The sequence below is a fragment of the Clarias gariepinus genome, chromosome 9, assembly GCF_024256425.1.
Source record: "Clarias gariepinus isolate MV-2021 ecotype Netherlands chromosome 9, CGAR_prim_01v2, whole genome shotgun sequence".
NCBI classification, from domain to species: Eukaryota; Metazoa; Chordata; class Actinopteri; order Siluriformes; family Clariidae; genus Clarias; species Clarias gariepinus.
The window spans coordinates 6948668-6965239 of record NC_071108.1 but is presented as its reverse complement, the minus strand read 5'-3'; the positions used below and the strand labels follow the sequence as shown (position 1 = coordinate 6965239).

The window sequence follows — 16572 nt, the reverse complement described above, 5'->3', positions numbered from 1 at the left end:
AAGAGATCTTAGCCCTAAAAACAGGTCCTAAGGAAAAAATTAAGAGTAGAGAGGAGGTCTTTTAAGAGGCTTCAGAGTTTCTATAATAGAGAACAAAATGGTGGAAAAAAGAAATATTTTCCAAACACTGAACTTGAAGCTAAAACTAATTACTGCTCTTCTGTCCAATTTGGTTTGCTGTTTGTTTTCATTCCTTTCATCTCTCTTGGATTGTTGGCTACATACATCCAAAAGTGTAACTTAAATAGACTGTCGTGCAATCATGTATATTGGTAAAAGATACGCCATTTTGCTCCCATCAATTTAAAATGGATTACAAGTAATAAAAGTACAGTAAATAAATGTAAGAACTAAATATAGTAACTTCTGTGTGGAAATGGGTTGCTTTAAAAGTAGACACATTTTCAGCATTTGGCTGTTTAATTATCTTTTAGATATTTAGTCTATAACAGAAACTTTGCATAATGTAGCCTGTAGTCATGATTATACAATTTATTTATTTACAAACATTATGATTTCACTGTCTATTCTATTATCATGTATTCTATTTTCAAAAAGCACATTTTATGACCTTTCCAGAGGTCAGGGGTTGTTTATTAACCAATCACAGTCCCTGAATTGCTGCATTATCCCTAGCAACGGGATCAACCACACCTCCTCACTAAGATAAAGGTTTTTGTACTTTGCTTACTCAGAGTTGCTCTGAGAAGTTTTCTAAATCACTTTTAGTCTAGAACTTTTTAAGTTAAGATACAAGCACTTTATGTATTTTCAGGAGCTTTGTGAATACGGGCCCAGATCTGTGTCATATTAGGATAGAAAATCAGAGTCACTTGAATGTCACTTTATACCACAGCACTGTATACTCCTCTGATCTGATTAAACAGCTCAGGTAGTAATGCACTTAGATTTATATTAAAGGCTGTGATGCGAGTTTTATGGATATTCCACATCATTGCATGCTTTTTTAAAAGGATAAAAAAAAGCATTATGGTGTTTTCTGAATAGCGCATTGACTCACTGGTGTTAATTTTTATTTCCTGTGATATAGAAGCAATAAAATACTTTGGAGTGTGCTGCTTATTGTGAGAATAAGAAACAGAACAGCACACAACATTTTATCACTTATTTTAATACCAATTAAGGCCAAAAAAATATTCCATTCAGGTCGTGTCCTCATACCATCATGCTAGATTGTTCTGTGCAGCCCAGATTTATTTCTGGTTTCTTTTGCCAGGTGCCCAACTACTATAAGATCATAAAGCACCCCATGGATCTGAACCTTGTGAAGAGAAAGCTGCAGCTTAAGCACCCACAGCACTACCAGAGCCCCAAAGATTTCGTCTACGACGTCCGTCTGGTGTTCAGCAACTGTGCCAAGTACAACGAGGTGAGTAGGAGCATGTTCACGCCAGCTAAGGGTCCTGGGAATGGTTGCATGCCCGGAACACTGTTGGTGTTTTTTTTTTTTTTTTTTTTTTTTTGGTAAGTGTGTCTCTCCGTTTTGCATTTAATTTTATTCTCCCTGGTTTTGAATAAGTACGTAACCAAACAAATAGATGTAAATGTTTCGGTGTCACAGTCCGCCAGAAAGCAGTGTGTTTTGCATGAGTTTGGTGCACCGTGTACACACCCATACTAACAAGCGAATGAATCTGATATGGCTATGAACATTCTGGCGTGTTCATGAATGCACTGGCTGTTCAGTAATTCAAACCCTTTTCTCACCGATATTACATTTGTGTATCGCACACTGCACGTTTGTTTGAGTCAAATCCAGATGTTGCCTGATGTTGAGTTCAGTGCTGAGGCACTTTCTCACAGCAGACTTGGCTAGACGAGAGTCTCTTAGACTCTTTAAATGACATCATTTCACTTAGCGTATTAAAGCTAAGATAAGCAAATAGATTTATTATTATGCGAGTTCTGTGTTAGACAGTCCTGTCTTACCCCGTCATCAATCTGAGAAGAAGGGTGTTTATTCCAGCCAAGGCTTGTCATAGTTGTTCTGAAGGCTTGTGGTGCACTAACTTTAAGTGATCCCTCATCTGTAGCTCCTCCTCCTGAGTTTAAAGATAATCAAATTATTACTTCTTACATTATTTTTTTTATGTGCTAGCAACTTGCCATTTCTTTGTCTTTACCTCAATTGTCATTGTTCACATTTAAATGATTGAAATCAGTTCTACCTGGTATTAACATTGCTGCTGGTTTTTGAGAGGGTCAGACATACAATACTGCATAAACTTTATACAACAAAGGCTAACACCTACCTAGTGTAACTCTAGGGAGAAAGAAAAAGTTAAGAAAAGAGAATTTCGATAGGAATTTGAGTTGGAAAGAAAAAGGTTTCACATCACTTTGTCACTTTGATAGAGCCGGGCAGTTTATTGAAAAGAAATCAGAACCTCTAAACAGCGTAATTTTTAGTGATGGGAATCATCAGGGATCACGCGATACAGTGTTATCACGATGCCTAGGGGGTTCTGCTTTGATTTGAATTGCGATTCTGTCAGTTTCATAAAATCATAACTTTCTTAGTTTGATATTAAACTTTTTTCAGATTTTGTTACAACTCTAAACAAACTTTGCTACAAAAAAAAAATGCTACTACCACACTGCCTGCCAATGTGTGAACAGTTGAGAGCACACCACCTTTAGGATGATGGAGGAACTGCAAAATGTTGACACCTCTGATAAAAACGTATATAAAATATATAATATTTTTGCCCATATTGATTATTTCTTTTTATTTTTATTATTTTGTTAATAGTTTTTTTCTTTTAATACTTTCCTGTCATTGCCTCCGACGTTACTGTATCCCGTCCCCTTAGAAACGTACTACCGCATGTGTAGTCACACAAAGCATCATGGAGGAAAACGCTTAAAAACAACAAAAATAATAATCGGTAATTACTCAAGGTAAAACTTTGAATTAATCGTGATATTTGTTTGAGGATGCATCACTAAGCATAAATAACTTATAAGTAATGAGCTCTTGCTCGCTTACACGTAAACTCGCACACTTTCTTGCTCACCTGCTCTGTGTCAGATTGCACTGACAAAATCCCTACTTTCTTATTAAGACATTAATTTCTGTGCATTTTTCAAGTGCACGTACTGTTCAAAGTAAGGTCAGTACCTTCATCTTTTGGTTAAAAAAAAAAAATTGCATTTAAAATTTATTTAATTTAACAATTGATAGTTTTATTTTAAGTTTTTTTCTGTGTCTTTTTCATTCATGACAGTAGTCAAAAGTTTATTTAAAACGTTATCAAATGCACTTTATTTTTTGAGTAGATGCAAAAGTAAATGCTGGCACAATAAAGAATAATCTAGGACCGATTTCTGAACCCCAGTCTCAGGTGTTAGCCGTCAGTCCACTCGTGATTAGATCACCGCAGGAACATGTTAATACCAGGATTGCAAAAGTCACCTAGCAACTCTCAGGTTCACATTTGTTTACAGTCGGATCTTTGAGCGACTTTTGTTTGTCGAGTGCAGTTGCAACTTATCTGCATTTAATAAGCACCTTAAAGGTCACTTCACGAAACGGCACATACAAGCCCATAACGTAATCAGTCTTTAATTAAAGAGATTATTAAAGACCACATGACATCAAAAGGATTCAGATTACATTGAAGTGATTCAGGTCTCATCCCCCCCGCCCTCCCCAGTGTCTTTGTTCAGTGTTTAGCAGTGCTTCATCTGTGATCTGCTTTCGTGACACGGCACACACACTTTTGTTCATTCTATATGAAAAATATTTTTTTACGGTATGGGCAGGGGTAGCTCAGTGGTTAAGATGCTGGACTGTACGGATCAGAAGGTCACAGGGGTTCAAACCCCCCAGCACCACCAAGCTACCACTGTTGGGTTCTTGAGCAAGGCCCTTAACCCTCAACCGCTCAGATGTATAATAAGGATAAATGTTAAGGGCGTCTGTTATAAACGTCGTAAATGTTAAATGTGCATATGTCTTCCCTGCAAAAACTGTGCCGATCAGGAATTATCTGTATGTGACAGGAAAGTTTCTGTGTCTTCACACGATTCTTTCTTGCAATGCCTCTGCTGGAATCAATGTCAAAGAAGCACTATATATTATCAGAGAATTTGAGAAATTACTTTTATTCCTGGTGAATCCAATGTGATCTAGTCGAGACATCAATTACACAGATCTTTCTTTCCCCTAAAAGAAAGGGTCGAGTGAATATTGTGCTCCTTGGACATTTTATGCTCCTCAAATACAGTGGAGGTTGTCACCTCTCTGTATGTATGGTATAAAATATTTCTTCCCCCTTTCTGTTTTTTTTTCCTCTTTTTTTTTTCTATTTTATTGCACTGTTACCACCCCCTTTTTAGATGTCTCGAATAATCCAGGTATATGATGAGGAGAAACAGAGTAATGTGCAGGTAAGCTGTTCCGTAACACACACACACCGATGGAGGGTTGGGACAGGTGCGTTGGCGTCCAAGCCGCTTAACCCTCTGCTCTAATTCTCCCCTCTTTTGCTCTCCTTCGTCTCTCACTCTTCCCGATCTTTCCGTCTCTTTTCACCTCCCTCCCGTTCTCTCTTTCTCTCTTCCCTTTCTCAGGCCGACTCGGAGGTCGCCGAAGCAGGAAAAGCCGTCAGTTTGTACTTCGAGGAAAAGCTGGCCCTGCTTTTTCCCAACCAGAGTTTCCCGGTAGAACCGGAGAAAAGATCACGGGACGAAGGCGTCGCCGCCGTCGCCGCTGCTACCGCCACCGCCGCCACTGCCGAGGGAGCAGAAGAGGACTCGGACGATGATTTCGTGCAGCCGAAGCGGAAGAGGTTAAAACCCGAGGAAAAACCCGTACACATAAAGTGAAGAGGATCCTAGGACGTACAGTAGGAGCTGCAAAAACCAGTGTTTTTGGTCTTCCTCACAAATTTCTTTTGCGTTCTGCTCAGACTGACTCATGCCGGACTCGACGTATTCAGAGCACATGTTCCTGTCCTGCTTACTACGAAGGTTTATTGTAAATAAGTATAAACTATGAAACGTATGTCCTTTTTTCTTTTTGGGAGAGGTCATCAAGACGAGTTGGATTTTGTCTTTATTCTTTGTCTCTCATTGGAATGTGCTGACAAGGACTTTGTATTTAAAACTGAGTTTGGACTTGATTAAACATTGTTTTCCTTTCTGTTTTTTTTTTTTTTTCAATCATATATGACCACATTTGTAAATCTGTTGTGATTTATGCTTTATAAAAGGACTGAACCTCCCACCTGCTCGTCTTGCTGTATGATAAACATTTACGGCTTATCTGCTCCTTGTACACGTGCATTTGTTCCGTTGCGGTTTCGTGCTCTTCTGTAAATAATTCCTCATTTCGAAAGGTTGATAAATGGTCATTTCTTCCTCTCCCAATAAAACAGTCACCACTGTATTTTTCTCAAATCTCAGACTCCCCTTTCAGGTGTATATTACATGCTAGCATGTTGTTAGGAAAGGTTTTTTTTTTTTTCATTTTTTTTTTTTTTAATGAACTATCTAAACAAGTTGCAGTCCACCTGTTACGATGAAAAAACACCAAGAAGTTTAATATGAATATTGTATTTTAATATATTGTGGCATTTTTATTGCATTAAAGGTACAGTTTGTAATTTGGAAAAAAAAATAAAATTAAAATGTGAATTTTTTTAGATAACTTGTAACAAGTGTGAATTGTGAAGGTATGACGTACAGTTGATCTGGCTAGTTTATTTTAAGCTTTTGTTGGAATTTTTCTCGCCCAGAAACCTAACTCCACTCGCCGCCATTAAGGCCTACATTTTACCGATGAATCTCTTTTGCATGATCATGCCATTAGTCTTTACTGTTTTAACCGATTGCACATGTACCCCTGGGGGTTGTGGTAGGTCAGTGGTTACGATGTTCAATTTCCAGTTGAAAAGTTCACGAGTTCAGATACCTGCACTGCCGAGCTGCCCATGAGAAACGCACTTAACCTTCAACTGCTCAGGTTGATTAATGAGGTAAATATACACAAGGTGTTCAGGTCAAACCGGGACTTTTGATTTTTCACAGAATAACAGAATCCGGCTATGGCGGTATCAGTAACTTCTTTTTTTCTAGTAAACTACCTTTATTTCTCTATACAGTACAGTACAGTAGTTCCCTGCTACAATAATGGCTTATGGTAATGGTTTGTATGGGGAATGTTGCAAAAACCTCCCAGCCGAGTTCCTATAATGTACAAGTGGTTCGGTGGGCAGTACGAAGTTGTGCATTGTCCTGCAAAAACACGCTTTCAGCCAAACATCGGATAGAGTACTGTTGTGTCGGTGTTTTGATGAGCCAGTACTCAGCGTAAGCCTCAGATCAGTTCTTGGCAGACAGAAGTGGAATTCTTCAGCTCATACAGCTCAGCTGCCTCGAGGGTTAACGTCACCAGTCTAGGCTATTTTTCAACAACTACAAAAAAAAAAAAACATCAGCAAAAACAATATGAATATAAAATCATGCCATTTGGAAGCCAAATGACCCAACTTGCTGAAAAGAGCCAAGGTTCTCATTACTATAAGAGATATTTGCTTCGGATATTATAAGACTACACTGTCAAATCTGATATTTTTCTTTTTCCTGCACAGGATAATTCAGAAATATTGTGATATAACAAAGCAATCAAGCTCTAAAAATGTCATTTGTTCCAATGGAGGAGATCAGCTTTGGGAGTATAGTACACACTTACGTGATTACATAATGGCCGGCATTGTGAAAGAAGGAAATCTGGATAGCTTAAACAAATCTTTCCTGCGGTCACAGATGTCCATTGTGCTGACTTGCCAAGCTTTTGGTCATATGAGAGGCAGTCAGGTGACTTCTCGGGTTTCGTTCTAAATCACACCATGTATGACATTATAGTAGTGCCCTACATAGGAAGCTGAAGTCATTATTTTCTTGCCAGATGTAGGCAGGAGAAGGGTGTCGGAGATCCAGACACTCAGGAAAGGGGAAGGTAACTTTTTTTATATATATATACGTTTAAGATCTAAATTAATTTAATTATTTTCACTTATCATGTATTCTGTGATCAAACTTTGTTTTGTTAGAGTGAAGGTTCTGTAAGCAGATGTTCTACATGTCTGTATTCTCAGTAAGACTTCTGTGACACTGGTATGTTTTAATGGTAACTGAGTGTGAAAATGACTCTCCGATTCAGGTGTCGACACTATCGAGTTGATTCATGATTCATCACACAAAACGAGAGTTTTATACATATGAAAAGTTATAAACCAACTAATCATCAGTAGGATAGAAGGGTGTAAATGATATAGACATGTTCGCTAAATTAGCTTCATGACTTGGGAGCAAATAACAATCTGATTCAATTTCTGAGTCGATTCTAGTGATTAGGAGTCGATCCAGCGCACAATTCACTTAAGAACAAAGCATTTTTAAAATAATAACTTTGTAGAAAACATATATTGAGTGAGATAGACTCGGTACCGTCAATAGTCTCATGACTAACCGAGATCAAATGACAAAAGAGTCGCATGATTTCTTTATTTTTGAAGGAATCGACTCTTTGGATTAGGAGTCGGTTCAGTAGAGTGAGTTTGATTCGGCGCTTAGAAAATGTAAAATACTTGACTTTTATTTTTTTATTATTATTATTATTCGACACTCCTGATTCAAAACTATCATTGACAATGATCTCGCAATCTTGTATCTTACACAAACTACTCAACAAAACAATTTATCCTGAAAAAGAATTTAAACTACGCGAAATAAATGTCTTATTTTTTGTTCTTTTCAAATATACTTTTTAATTACTTTTATTTGATTTCGTTTTCAGAATCGTCAGCAGAATCGATTCTTTGATTCGAATCTTTATCAAGATCATTTTTGCTGAATCGATTCTTTGATTTGAATCATTCGAATTAACCAACACCTGGAATAGAAAAACAAAAACAAAAAAGACGAGGCCCTGATAAACAAAGCATTGCTAAAGTGACACTTTACAGCACTACGGTGCGGGGTTTTACCTGGTCTATATATTACTAGGCCAACTAGATACCCGGGAAGTGCAAATAAAACCATAAAAATAAGCGCTTTCATGAACCCATATTTCACCCTTCGAACACGGCTTTCGCTCAGTTATAAATTCTAATTCGATTGGCCGAGTCTCAAATACCACGCGAACACACTTATTTAGTGCACTACATCATTGTTTAGATGTTGTACTTTGTGCTCGACTTCTTGCACTAGACGTCTAATAGAACACCATTTTGGAGTGTAGGCGTGGCCATGGCAACCTGGTGTCACGCGGAACTGAAATAGCCAATCAGAATCGATTGCGGAAGTATCCCTCGACTTTGTTTTGGCCGCTTGTATTTTTAAAGACAAGAAGACACACGTTGTTGTTCATCATCTTTATCAGACGGTCAAAGCTTCAGGTAGGATTTATTTTTATATATTTGTGTCGGATGAGCAGTTATTCAGGGCAAAAAAAAAAAAAATCAGTTATAAATCTTTCCTTTGTCCAGATGTGTGATGCTACTGTATAATAATAACAGGTTGATTATGAGTAAGATTAGCTTGGAAACCCATTGCAGTTTTAGAACTATACAAGGATATATATTTTTTTTATCTTTATATATATATTTTTTTAAACCATGTGTGTGTAAACGAGATTTTAAAACGATATGTTTATCAGTTTTGTTTCTGTGCACATAGGAACATGCTATGTTCCTGTTTCTATAGCAACAGAATATTCCATTAAAAAGGATCTAGGATTAATATGATTCTCTTTTCTGTAAAGAGATATTCAGGTGTGAATCTCATCTGAAATATTTCACAACACATCCAAACAGTTATTCATTGATTCTTAACACACACTTCCAGGTGATTGATTATACACTGCCTGGCCCCCCCAAAAAAAGAGAAGCTAAGCATTTATTCAGTCACCTTCAGCTTTAATTCGAGCAGACAATGAATGTGCTGCCAGAAACACTCCTTAACAATCTGAGTCCTGGAATGTGACCGTGCCTGCCGTAAGGGAAGTAAAACTCCGCAGATGTGATAACCTGGTCACTCAGTACATTCAGATCATCAGCTGACTTTATTTTTGCTGAGTCTAGACCTGAGCAACTGAAGCAACCCCAGATCATAACACTGCCTGTACAAGGCTTGTACAGTGGACACTATGATACATGGTGGGTGCCATGTTTCACGTCTTTCCCTGATGCACACATCGCTCTGGAATAGGGTCGATCTGAACTAATCACACCACATGACCATTTAGCATTGCTCCAAAGTCCAGTCTTTATGCTCCCTAACTAACTGACGCCTTTTTACGGATGAACTATATACTGATCTCACTAAAAAAATTGGTTTCAGCTGTTTAGTCTCGGTCCTGCCATGTGTTTTGTATATTAAACATGACTGTTGATTTTTTTTTTTCTTTACCCTGCAGCTTCACCAAATGTTTAAGTGATCTCCTTCATTCCTGATTTTTTTTGCTTCCACAAAGTTTATGGTTCAGCACGATTCTTCCAGGTTGTGTTGAAATGTTCTTAACCCAGTTCCAGTTATTTAAAATCTCCTCAGTTGTTTTCTTTGTGTCGATACAGCTCGATAATCTGACCCCGCGACTTTTTATTTGTCAGATAACTGAGTTTTGAATTAGTGTTCAGTTCATTGACCTGTAACAGTTCTACAAATAGCGCCACAAGGTCATTGTTATGATTCCTTGATATTTACCCACGCTAGCTTCCAGCTAATCTGTCATTTTACTCATGTGCCTTGTCGGCTAACCTGTGGTATGTAGAGGAACAGGATTACCCTCATGTGCATTATATGAATTTTTTTTTTCATTGTTGAAAAATTTTAAGTCGTGGAGGAAAAAAGGTTCTTTTCTTTTTATTAGATAAAATGAACATTTTCACTCATTACTGATTAAACACCGATCACTAATTAAAATTGACAAATTGTAATAAACACTATGATAAACAGATTCTGTTATTAATATGTTATTAACATGGCCAGATTGGTTAAGAGTAGATCCTACCTTAAATATATAAATCTGATCACACTTGGGCAATCAGTATTGTACAGCTCGAAACAGCTTGACTTGTTCAAGTCAATCCAGGACTTGTGATGCAATTTTAGGTGAAGGAAGGTGTAAACCGATTGACATTTACTTTCTTGTGAAGTGTTGGGTTAGGGTTAGGGCTAGGGTTAGGGTTGTGAGTGTTCCCCGTACAGTCCTGATCTCTCACTCCAAGCCATTTCTGAATATTTGAGACATTAGACGAGTTCCTGGGAGGCCAGCGTTTAAGCAGGCAGTCTGATCATGTCGGCGGTGTGCTGAGAAAACTTTCTACCTTGATGGTATCCAAGCACTAGTGAAATGCTGAGATTAGTGCGATAATTTATACACTTGATTAAATTGCTCATATCATGACAAGCTGGATAACAGAAGTGAACGTGCGCCGCAGATGTTGCGCAACATCGCTTTTAACCTTTTAGCTCCTGAAAAGATGTGATTCATTAAACCTATTTTTTGTCCACAGACATGTCAGACGGGCATGGAGTGCTACTCAAATGGAGATCTCCATCGAACGATGACGGGAATTTCAGCTCCCTCTGCCCGAACGGCTCAGAATGGATTTGGTACGGACTCGGAGAGTGCACTCAGGACGCCCGGGACATGAGCAGCGTGGTCCTGGGTCTGCTGTCCATCGGCTGCTTCCTTGTGTCATCATTCCCGTGAGTCCAACCCTCCACCCTTCGTCATATTGCAATCCTAAAATGGGAAAATGTCATGCTTCAGTTTACATTTAGATCATCCTATCTGATCTGCACCATTCGAGCAAAGTGCATCATTATAAAGTAGCTGCTCTCTCAGTGTGTACTAAAGAAATGAAAAGACAAATTTTCACTTATCGGTGGATCAAAGATCACATGTAGCATTTGCAGTGAAAAAAATGTTGACAAAAGGGTTTATAGGAAAAATGCCCGAGTTCCAGAAACATTGGAGTTTTTTTAATTCACTTTGGTCATGTAGAGTTTTTACTTTAGTCTCTAACACAATATTTGTTGAACTATCAAACTATCACCTATTAACGGTTAGAGAGATGCAAGTTTATTTGTCATGTGCACAAAATGTCTCTGACAATCGTACACTGATGTGCAGTGCAGTCCATGACACACACACACACACACACACACACATACAGCATGGCCCAAAAGTCTGGATCTGTGCACTTGTGTATACTCTCGGCACTATTGGTGCTGATTTCGTTTTTTTTTTTTATTGTTATACATATAATACAGAAAATGTGTGTGCTGAAAAATGCAATATGGAAGTGACCAATCTCGCTTCCCTAAAAAGTTCTAGTTGCTAACTTCAGCCTTTTTGGAGAGATGATTTTGTATGTGATCCAAACATTTTTTTCAGCGTCTCACTTCAAACAATAATAATGTAGAATGCAAATTATTCATATATTTCTTTATAAGTATTGATAATAAAATTGATGTAAGCTTCTAGAAGCATGTGAGCTGTAAAAATTGTTTAAGTTTAAGTTCGTGCTGCTTAAATTAAATCATTCAACGGCTTTTGGTGAAAGTTTAAGAAGCAAAAAAGATCTGTAGTGTCCGTAACCACGAGTCTACCTGAGCCTCCAGTAACTAGCTGGACTCATCAATTAACATCAACTGTTATACTGAACTGGCTAAGACACCTAACACACAGTATGATGCAGATCAATTCCTGCTTTCTGTTTCACCCAGATGAGGTTGGGTTCCCTGTTCAGTCTGGTTCCTCTCAAGGTTTCTTCCCATTACCACCTCAAGGAGTTTTTCCTTGCCGCTGTTGCCCTCGGCTTCCTCATCATATGAATATAACATTTTCTAATCTATCGGTATTGATGCTGCTACATGCAGAGATGATTTCTTTCTTTAGTTCTGGGCTGATTCTTGTGGACTACTAACTTCTGATGAGCTCAAAGCAAGAAGTCGAGTAGTGTTCAGTCTGTTTTTTTTTTCATCGTCTGTTGTGAGTTTAAAAGCCGTCTTGTGTGTAAAATAAACAGAAAAATATCAGATTACATATAAACAGAAACATGCTTCTATATGTTTAGTCTGTTGGTCCAAACTGCGTATGTGTGTGTGTGTGTGTGTGATCAGCCATAACATTAAAACCATTGTGCCACCAAAGCACCTCTGACCCCTCGGGGCGTGACTCCATGGGACCTGAGGGCGTGCACTGTTGTGTGTCTGGTGCCAGGATGTTGGCGGCGGATACTTCGGGCGCTGTGGGGCGGGGCCTCCGTGGATCTGCCCGTCTATGTCGGGTGGATTAGTTCGGATTGGGATCTGGGGAGTTTGGAGGTCGAGTCGGCAGCCTCGGACTCTTTGGTTGCTGGGTCTGGTGTGTACCGGGCTGTGGTGCACCGGCTGTCCTGGTGTCTTTCACTCGTGGACAGTATCGACTTTTCATTGAATTTTGCTTTGGAATTGAATTGTGGTCCAGATGGAATGGCCTTTGGTCACCGTGGGCATGGGTGTAGACTATGTAGGTTTCACCGCAGGGTGAAGGGACCAGGTCAGGACGGTGCTGTCTTCAGACAATCTTCGATTTGTCATTCGTTACCAAATGAAGATCCGTTTCAGAAGTGATATATGCAGAATAAAACAAGTCGCCGGTTTAAGGAAATGAAATAATGAACTTCTGCATAGGAAAAGCAATCTCACGTCACGTCACGTCACGTCACTTCACAACTTCCTGTCACTGATCCCGTTTATTCTCCATGGTTTGTCCATACAGTTACATAAGCTCCTTTATAAATATATTCTGTTCAGGCCAAAATAATTGGACCAAGCAAAAATTCTTTTTGTTCCAGGCAGTACTACAGCTCGTGTAAGAAGGGGAACATGGACAGCGCTTTATCCATTTGGTTCTTGTTGCTCTGGCTGTCAGGTGACTCGTGTAATCTGGCAGGCTCGTTTTTAGCTGATCAGCTTCCTCTCCAGGTAAGAATACAGTTCTTATTCAATAAGTTCTGGGTCTGTGAACAGCTGTGATTTGGTGTGGGGGGAGGGGGGGGGTTCCAGATGTGGGTTTTCTTGAGAAAACATTTCCACGTAAGCGTCGGTCGATGTTAACCAGTGACGGCCCTTTGATTCTGTTTACTAGGTAGATGATTTGCTGACCTTCCTGAACGTTTGTTCCTTGTCTTGTCTTATCTGTCTTCCAGAAATACACAGCAGTGTACTATGTCCTGGCTGACCTTTTAATGATATCCATGTACACATACTATAAGATGAGGAACCGGTGGTCAAGCAGTGAGTCGCTCATGTTTTTAACATATTTGTAAAGGATGGTAATGATAATAATAATAATAATTATTATTATTAGGGGCGTTCAAGTCAAACCAGGACTTGTGATGAGATTTCTCATGAATCTAATGTAAAAGCGATTGATATTTACAGAAGACGTAAAGCATGGCATGTGAGATAAGACTCAAATCTAGCTACATTGTCTCACAATATAGTTACAATATCTTACATTTTTGTGCAATTTTTTAAACTGTGCAATATTATATTACCTAGTGCAATTTGATTGAAAGTGTAACTGTTGGACTAATAAAGGTATATCGTATCTTATCCTTGAAAATGTCGCCAACTTGTGTAAGAGACGCATCTGTCTGTGCGAACTCTAAACGCAATCATTCAGCAACAGCGCTTGCACATTACAGGGACTCGGATGCGAGTTAAGGTTATTACCACATCTCCCATACAGTGCTGACCTCACTCCAAATGTTTGCACCATTAAAGGAGTTCCTGGGAGGCCAGCGTTTTTAGTCGTGAAGCAGGGAATCCAGACTGAGGATGATGAGGATCATCCAATCACTAGTGAAACTCTCGGATAAGTGCGTTAGTGTTGCCGGGGTATATATAAGGGAATGAAAAAATCCTGGTTTGACTCGAACATCCCTTGTATTATCATCATCATCATGATGAATGTGTAAATGACTGTGTTAATGATGAATCTCTTCCTGTCGGGTGTGTAGGTGACGGCAGAGCCGTGCTGTATGCAGTCGGAGCGCTGTGCACGCTCAGTGTGTTTTCTTCTCTGCTGCAGTTCCCCAACTCCCTCATACACACACGTACCTCGTCAGGCTTCAGGAGCCGGACGCTGCTGGCTGTGGATGAGCCGAACGCGAGTTCGATACGGGTAAACGAAGGCAGCGTTATGAGCTTGTTAATGTGCTTTAAGAACTGGTGAAAGGTTCGGATTTGAATAGAATTCGTATTTGGCTCGTTTCGTCCTTTAGCCTTTCAGCACTAAGGAGATCATCGGCTTCACGTTCGGCGCGGTCTCCTCCATGCTTTACCTCTGCTCCAGGCTGCCACAGATTTACACGAATGTAAGTGAGAGCGAGTGTGTGAGAGTGTGTGTGTGTGTGTGCGTGTGTCACTTCTCGGTTTTCACGACTTGTTCCGAATGCCTCGGCTGGCATCTCTCACCTTCACCCTTTCTCATCTCTGTTTAAAGTTTCAGAGGAAGTCGACGGAGGGCGTGTCGTTCTTCCTGTTCGCCCTGGTGATTCTGGGTAACCTCACGTACGGGGCGAGTGTGCTGGTGAAGAATCCGGATCAGAGGCAGGGAGAGATCAGCTACATCGTCCATCACCTGCCCTGGCTCATCGGCAGCCTGGGAACGCTCTTTCTCGACCTAGTGGTATCCTTCCAGTCCTCCAAAATATGGGTTTAAAGTGGCGGTCTGATTCCTGCCTCTGTTGTCTCTGAGCACATTTTAGGGGAAAAAAAAACCTTACTTCCTTCTCCATAAGGTCTTATCCGTTTCCCTCTCTGCTTGTTGTCAGGCTTGTGTTACAAATGTACAAATGGTACAGATAAAGGTGATGAGATCGATCCGCGATCGATAGCCTGGTTTGGGATTTTGCAGGAGGCCCTCTTGTGGTACGGTTGAGGAGCAGGTTCCACCCTGAATTAAAAGCATTCGAGCAGAACCGGGACTCCTGGGAGGTGTGTCTCTGTGCACCATTCATCCTCCGCAGCTGATTCAGAATGCGGCTGCACGGCTTGTTCTCAGCCTTCCACTGGCTTCCTGTAGCTGCCCGAGTCAAATTCAAAACACTGTCAAGATAAAAACGAGCCACCACCCACTTACCTCTCGTCTCTAATCACAATCCCCCGCACCGCACCGCACCGCGTTCCCTCCGACCCTCCAGCGCTGCTCGAGAGGCAGGATGAGGCTGTGTACTCTGTGTTTCCTGTCCTTTCTCTGAGGTGGTGGAGTGAACCTCCTCTAGATGTCAGTACAGACGAGTCACCGGTAATCTTTATGCGACACCTAAAGACATATCAGTTTCTTTGGTATTGGGGTCGAACACTGCACCCCCTTCCAAAAAAAAAAAAGGGAATAAATACAAAAATAGTTGCAAGCAACAATGAGCGGGCCCAAGCACCCAGTGCCATTGCCATCCTGGTGCACAAGAAAGACAGTGGGCACATGCATTTAAAGGAGATACCAATACAATTATGACATGAGTTTAGAAAAGGGAAGATTTTATGTTTAGACCTTTAAAAAGTCCCAGAAAAAAAACATCATTTTAAAGGAGCCATTAAAGGAGTTCCTGGGAGGCCAGGGTTTCAGACATGAAGCAGGCACTCTGATTATCTGAGAAAGCTTTCTTCCTTAAAGGAATCCAATCACTAGTAAAACATTGAGATAAGTGCTTCAGTGTATCAGGAGATTATACAGAGAAATAAAGGGGTTTTTACTCTTATATCTGTGTCCTATTTTTCTGCACAATAAAAAAAAAAAACCCTCCCAGCTTTGACTTTTGAATGTCCCTCATAATTAATTCAACGGTGCTAGTTAATGATTAAGCGACATGTTTGTTGCTGCAACCCAGCTTTAGTGTAGATAACACAGTGATTACACGGGATGGCGTAAGGCTTCACTTGTTTTGGGTAAAATGTGGGATTAAGCAAGCAACCACCTGCAAACCGGATTAATGTAAATCATCAATGTTTCCTGTTTGCGTGTGAATTGATTATTTTATTTTCTGATTCTCGTTCTAGCTCTCTGCTTCTTTTCCTTCACTCCTCATCCTCAGATATCGGTGCAGTTTGTGATGTACAGAAAAGCTTCACAGCCTCGACAGGACAGCGAGGAGACCACCGCTCTTCTGTACAACTGAGTGTTCCTCAGTCCTCGAGGGTGCGCTCAGTCCCCGAGACGTTCAGGATGCTCGACTCCCGTACACGACACCGCCTGACCCCCCCACGCCTGAGCACTAACGACTCTCAAGAGTGCAATTTATCCCCCCCTTTCCCCCCCTCCCCTACATTTGTCTTGTATTAATAGTAGTTTTATATCAATTGTAGGATTTTAAAATTTTAAGTTTTTTTTTTTTTTTAAGTGTCAAAGACTTTTTTAAAAAAGACGTCTTTGTTTTCTTAATGTGCACGGATGCTTTATGGGTGCTGTTCCAAACGGTGCAACCTTTATTAAGAGAAAAAACACATGGACCCCCACCCCTGAAATAAACTGTCTGCATGTGTTGT

General features: G+C 40.0%; 2 protein-coding genes across 4 annotated transcripts in view; both read left to right on the top strand.

Moving 5' to 3' along the window:
- Positions 1-5413, top strand: part of trim33 (tripartite motif containing 33) — a 40458-nt gene extending 35045 nt beyond the window's left edge. Inside the window, exons 18-20 of one of the 2 annotated variants that reach the window (XM_053504119.1) lie at positions 1238-1390; positions 4363-4413; positions 4597-5413. In XM_053504119.1, the coding sequence (XP_053360094.1) occupies positions 1238-1390; positions 4363-4413; positions 4597-4851 (459 nt within the window). In that variant the 3' untranslated portion in view covers positions 4852-5413. The remainder of the gene's footprint in view (positions 1-1237; positions 1391-4362; positions 4414-4596) is intronic. The other variant, XM_053504120.1, reaches the window with a different exon arrangement.
- Positions 5414-6865: 1452 nt separating this feature from the next.
- Positions 6866-16537, top strand: slc66a1 (solute carrier family 66 member 1). 2 transcript variants are annotated; one of them, XM_053504691.1, is made up of 9 exons: positions 6892-6985; positions 8270-8426; positions 10545-10740; positions 12876-13005; positions 13230-13317; positions 14046-14209; positions 14310-14402; positions 14531-14716; positions 16122-16537. In XM_053504691.1, the coding sequence occupies exons 3-9, from the start codon at positions 10547-10549 to the stop codon at positions 16203-16205; spliced, it is 939 nt and encodes a 312-aa protein (XP_053360666.1). In that variant the 5' UTR covers positions 6892-6985; positions 8270-8426; positions 10545-10546; the 3' UTR covers positions 16206-16537. The 2 variants fall into 2 exon arrangements, with proteins under 2 accessions (XP_053360667.1, XP_053360666.1); XM_053504692.1 differs by lacking the exon at positions 8270-8426 and having other exon boundaries at positions 6866-6985.
- Positions 16538-16572: the final 35 nt, after the last annotated feature.

Coding starts and splice junctions, on each gene's coding strand:
- slc66a1 (XM_053504692.1), top strand. CDS start 10,547: ATGTCAGACGGGCATGGAGTGCTACTCAAATGGAGATCTCCATCGAAC. Junction 10,741..12,875: donor TTCCTTGTGTCATCATTCCC/GTGAGTCCAACC, acceptor TTTTTGTTCCAG/GCAGTACTACAGCTCGTGTA. Junction 14,717..16,121: donor CGCTCTTTCTCGACCTAGTG/GTATCCTTCCAG, acceptor CCTCATCCTCAG/ATATCGGTGCAGTTTGTGAT.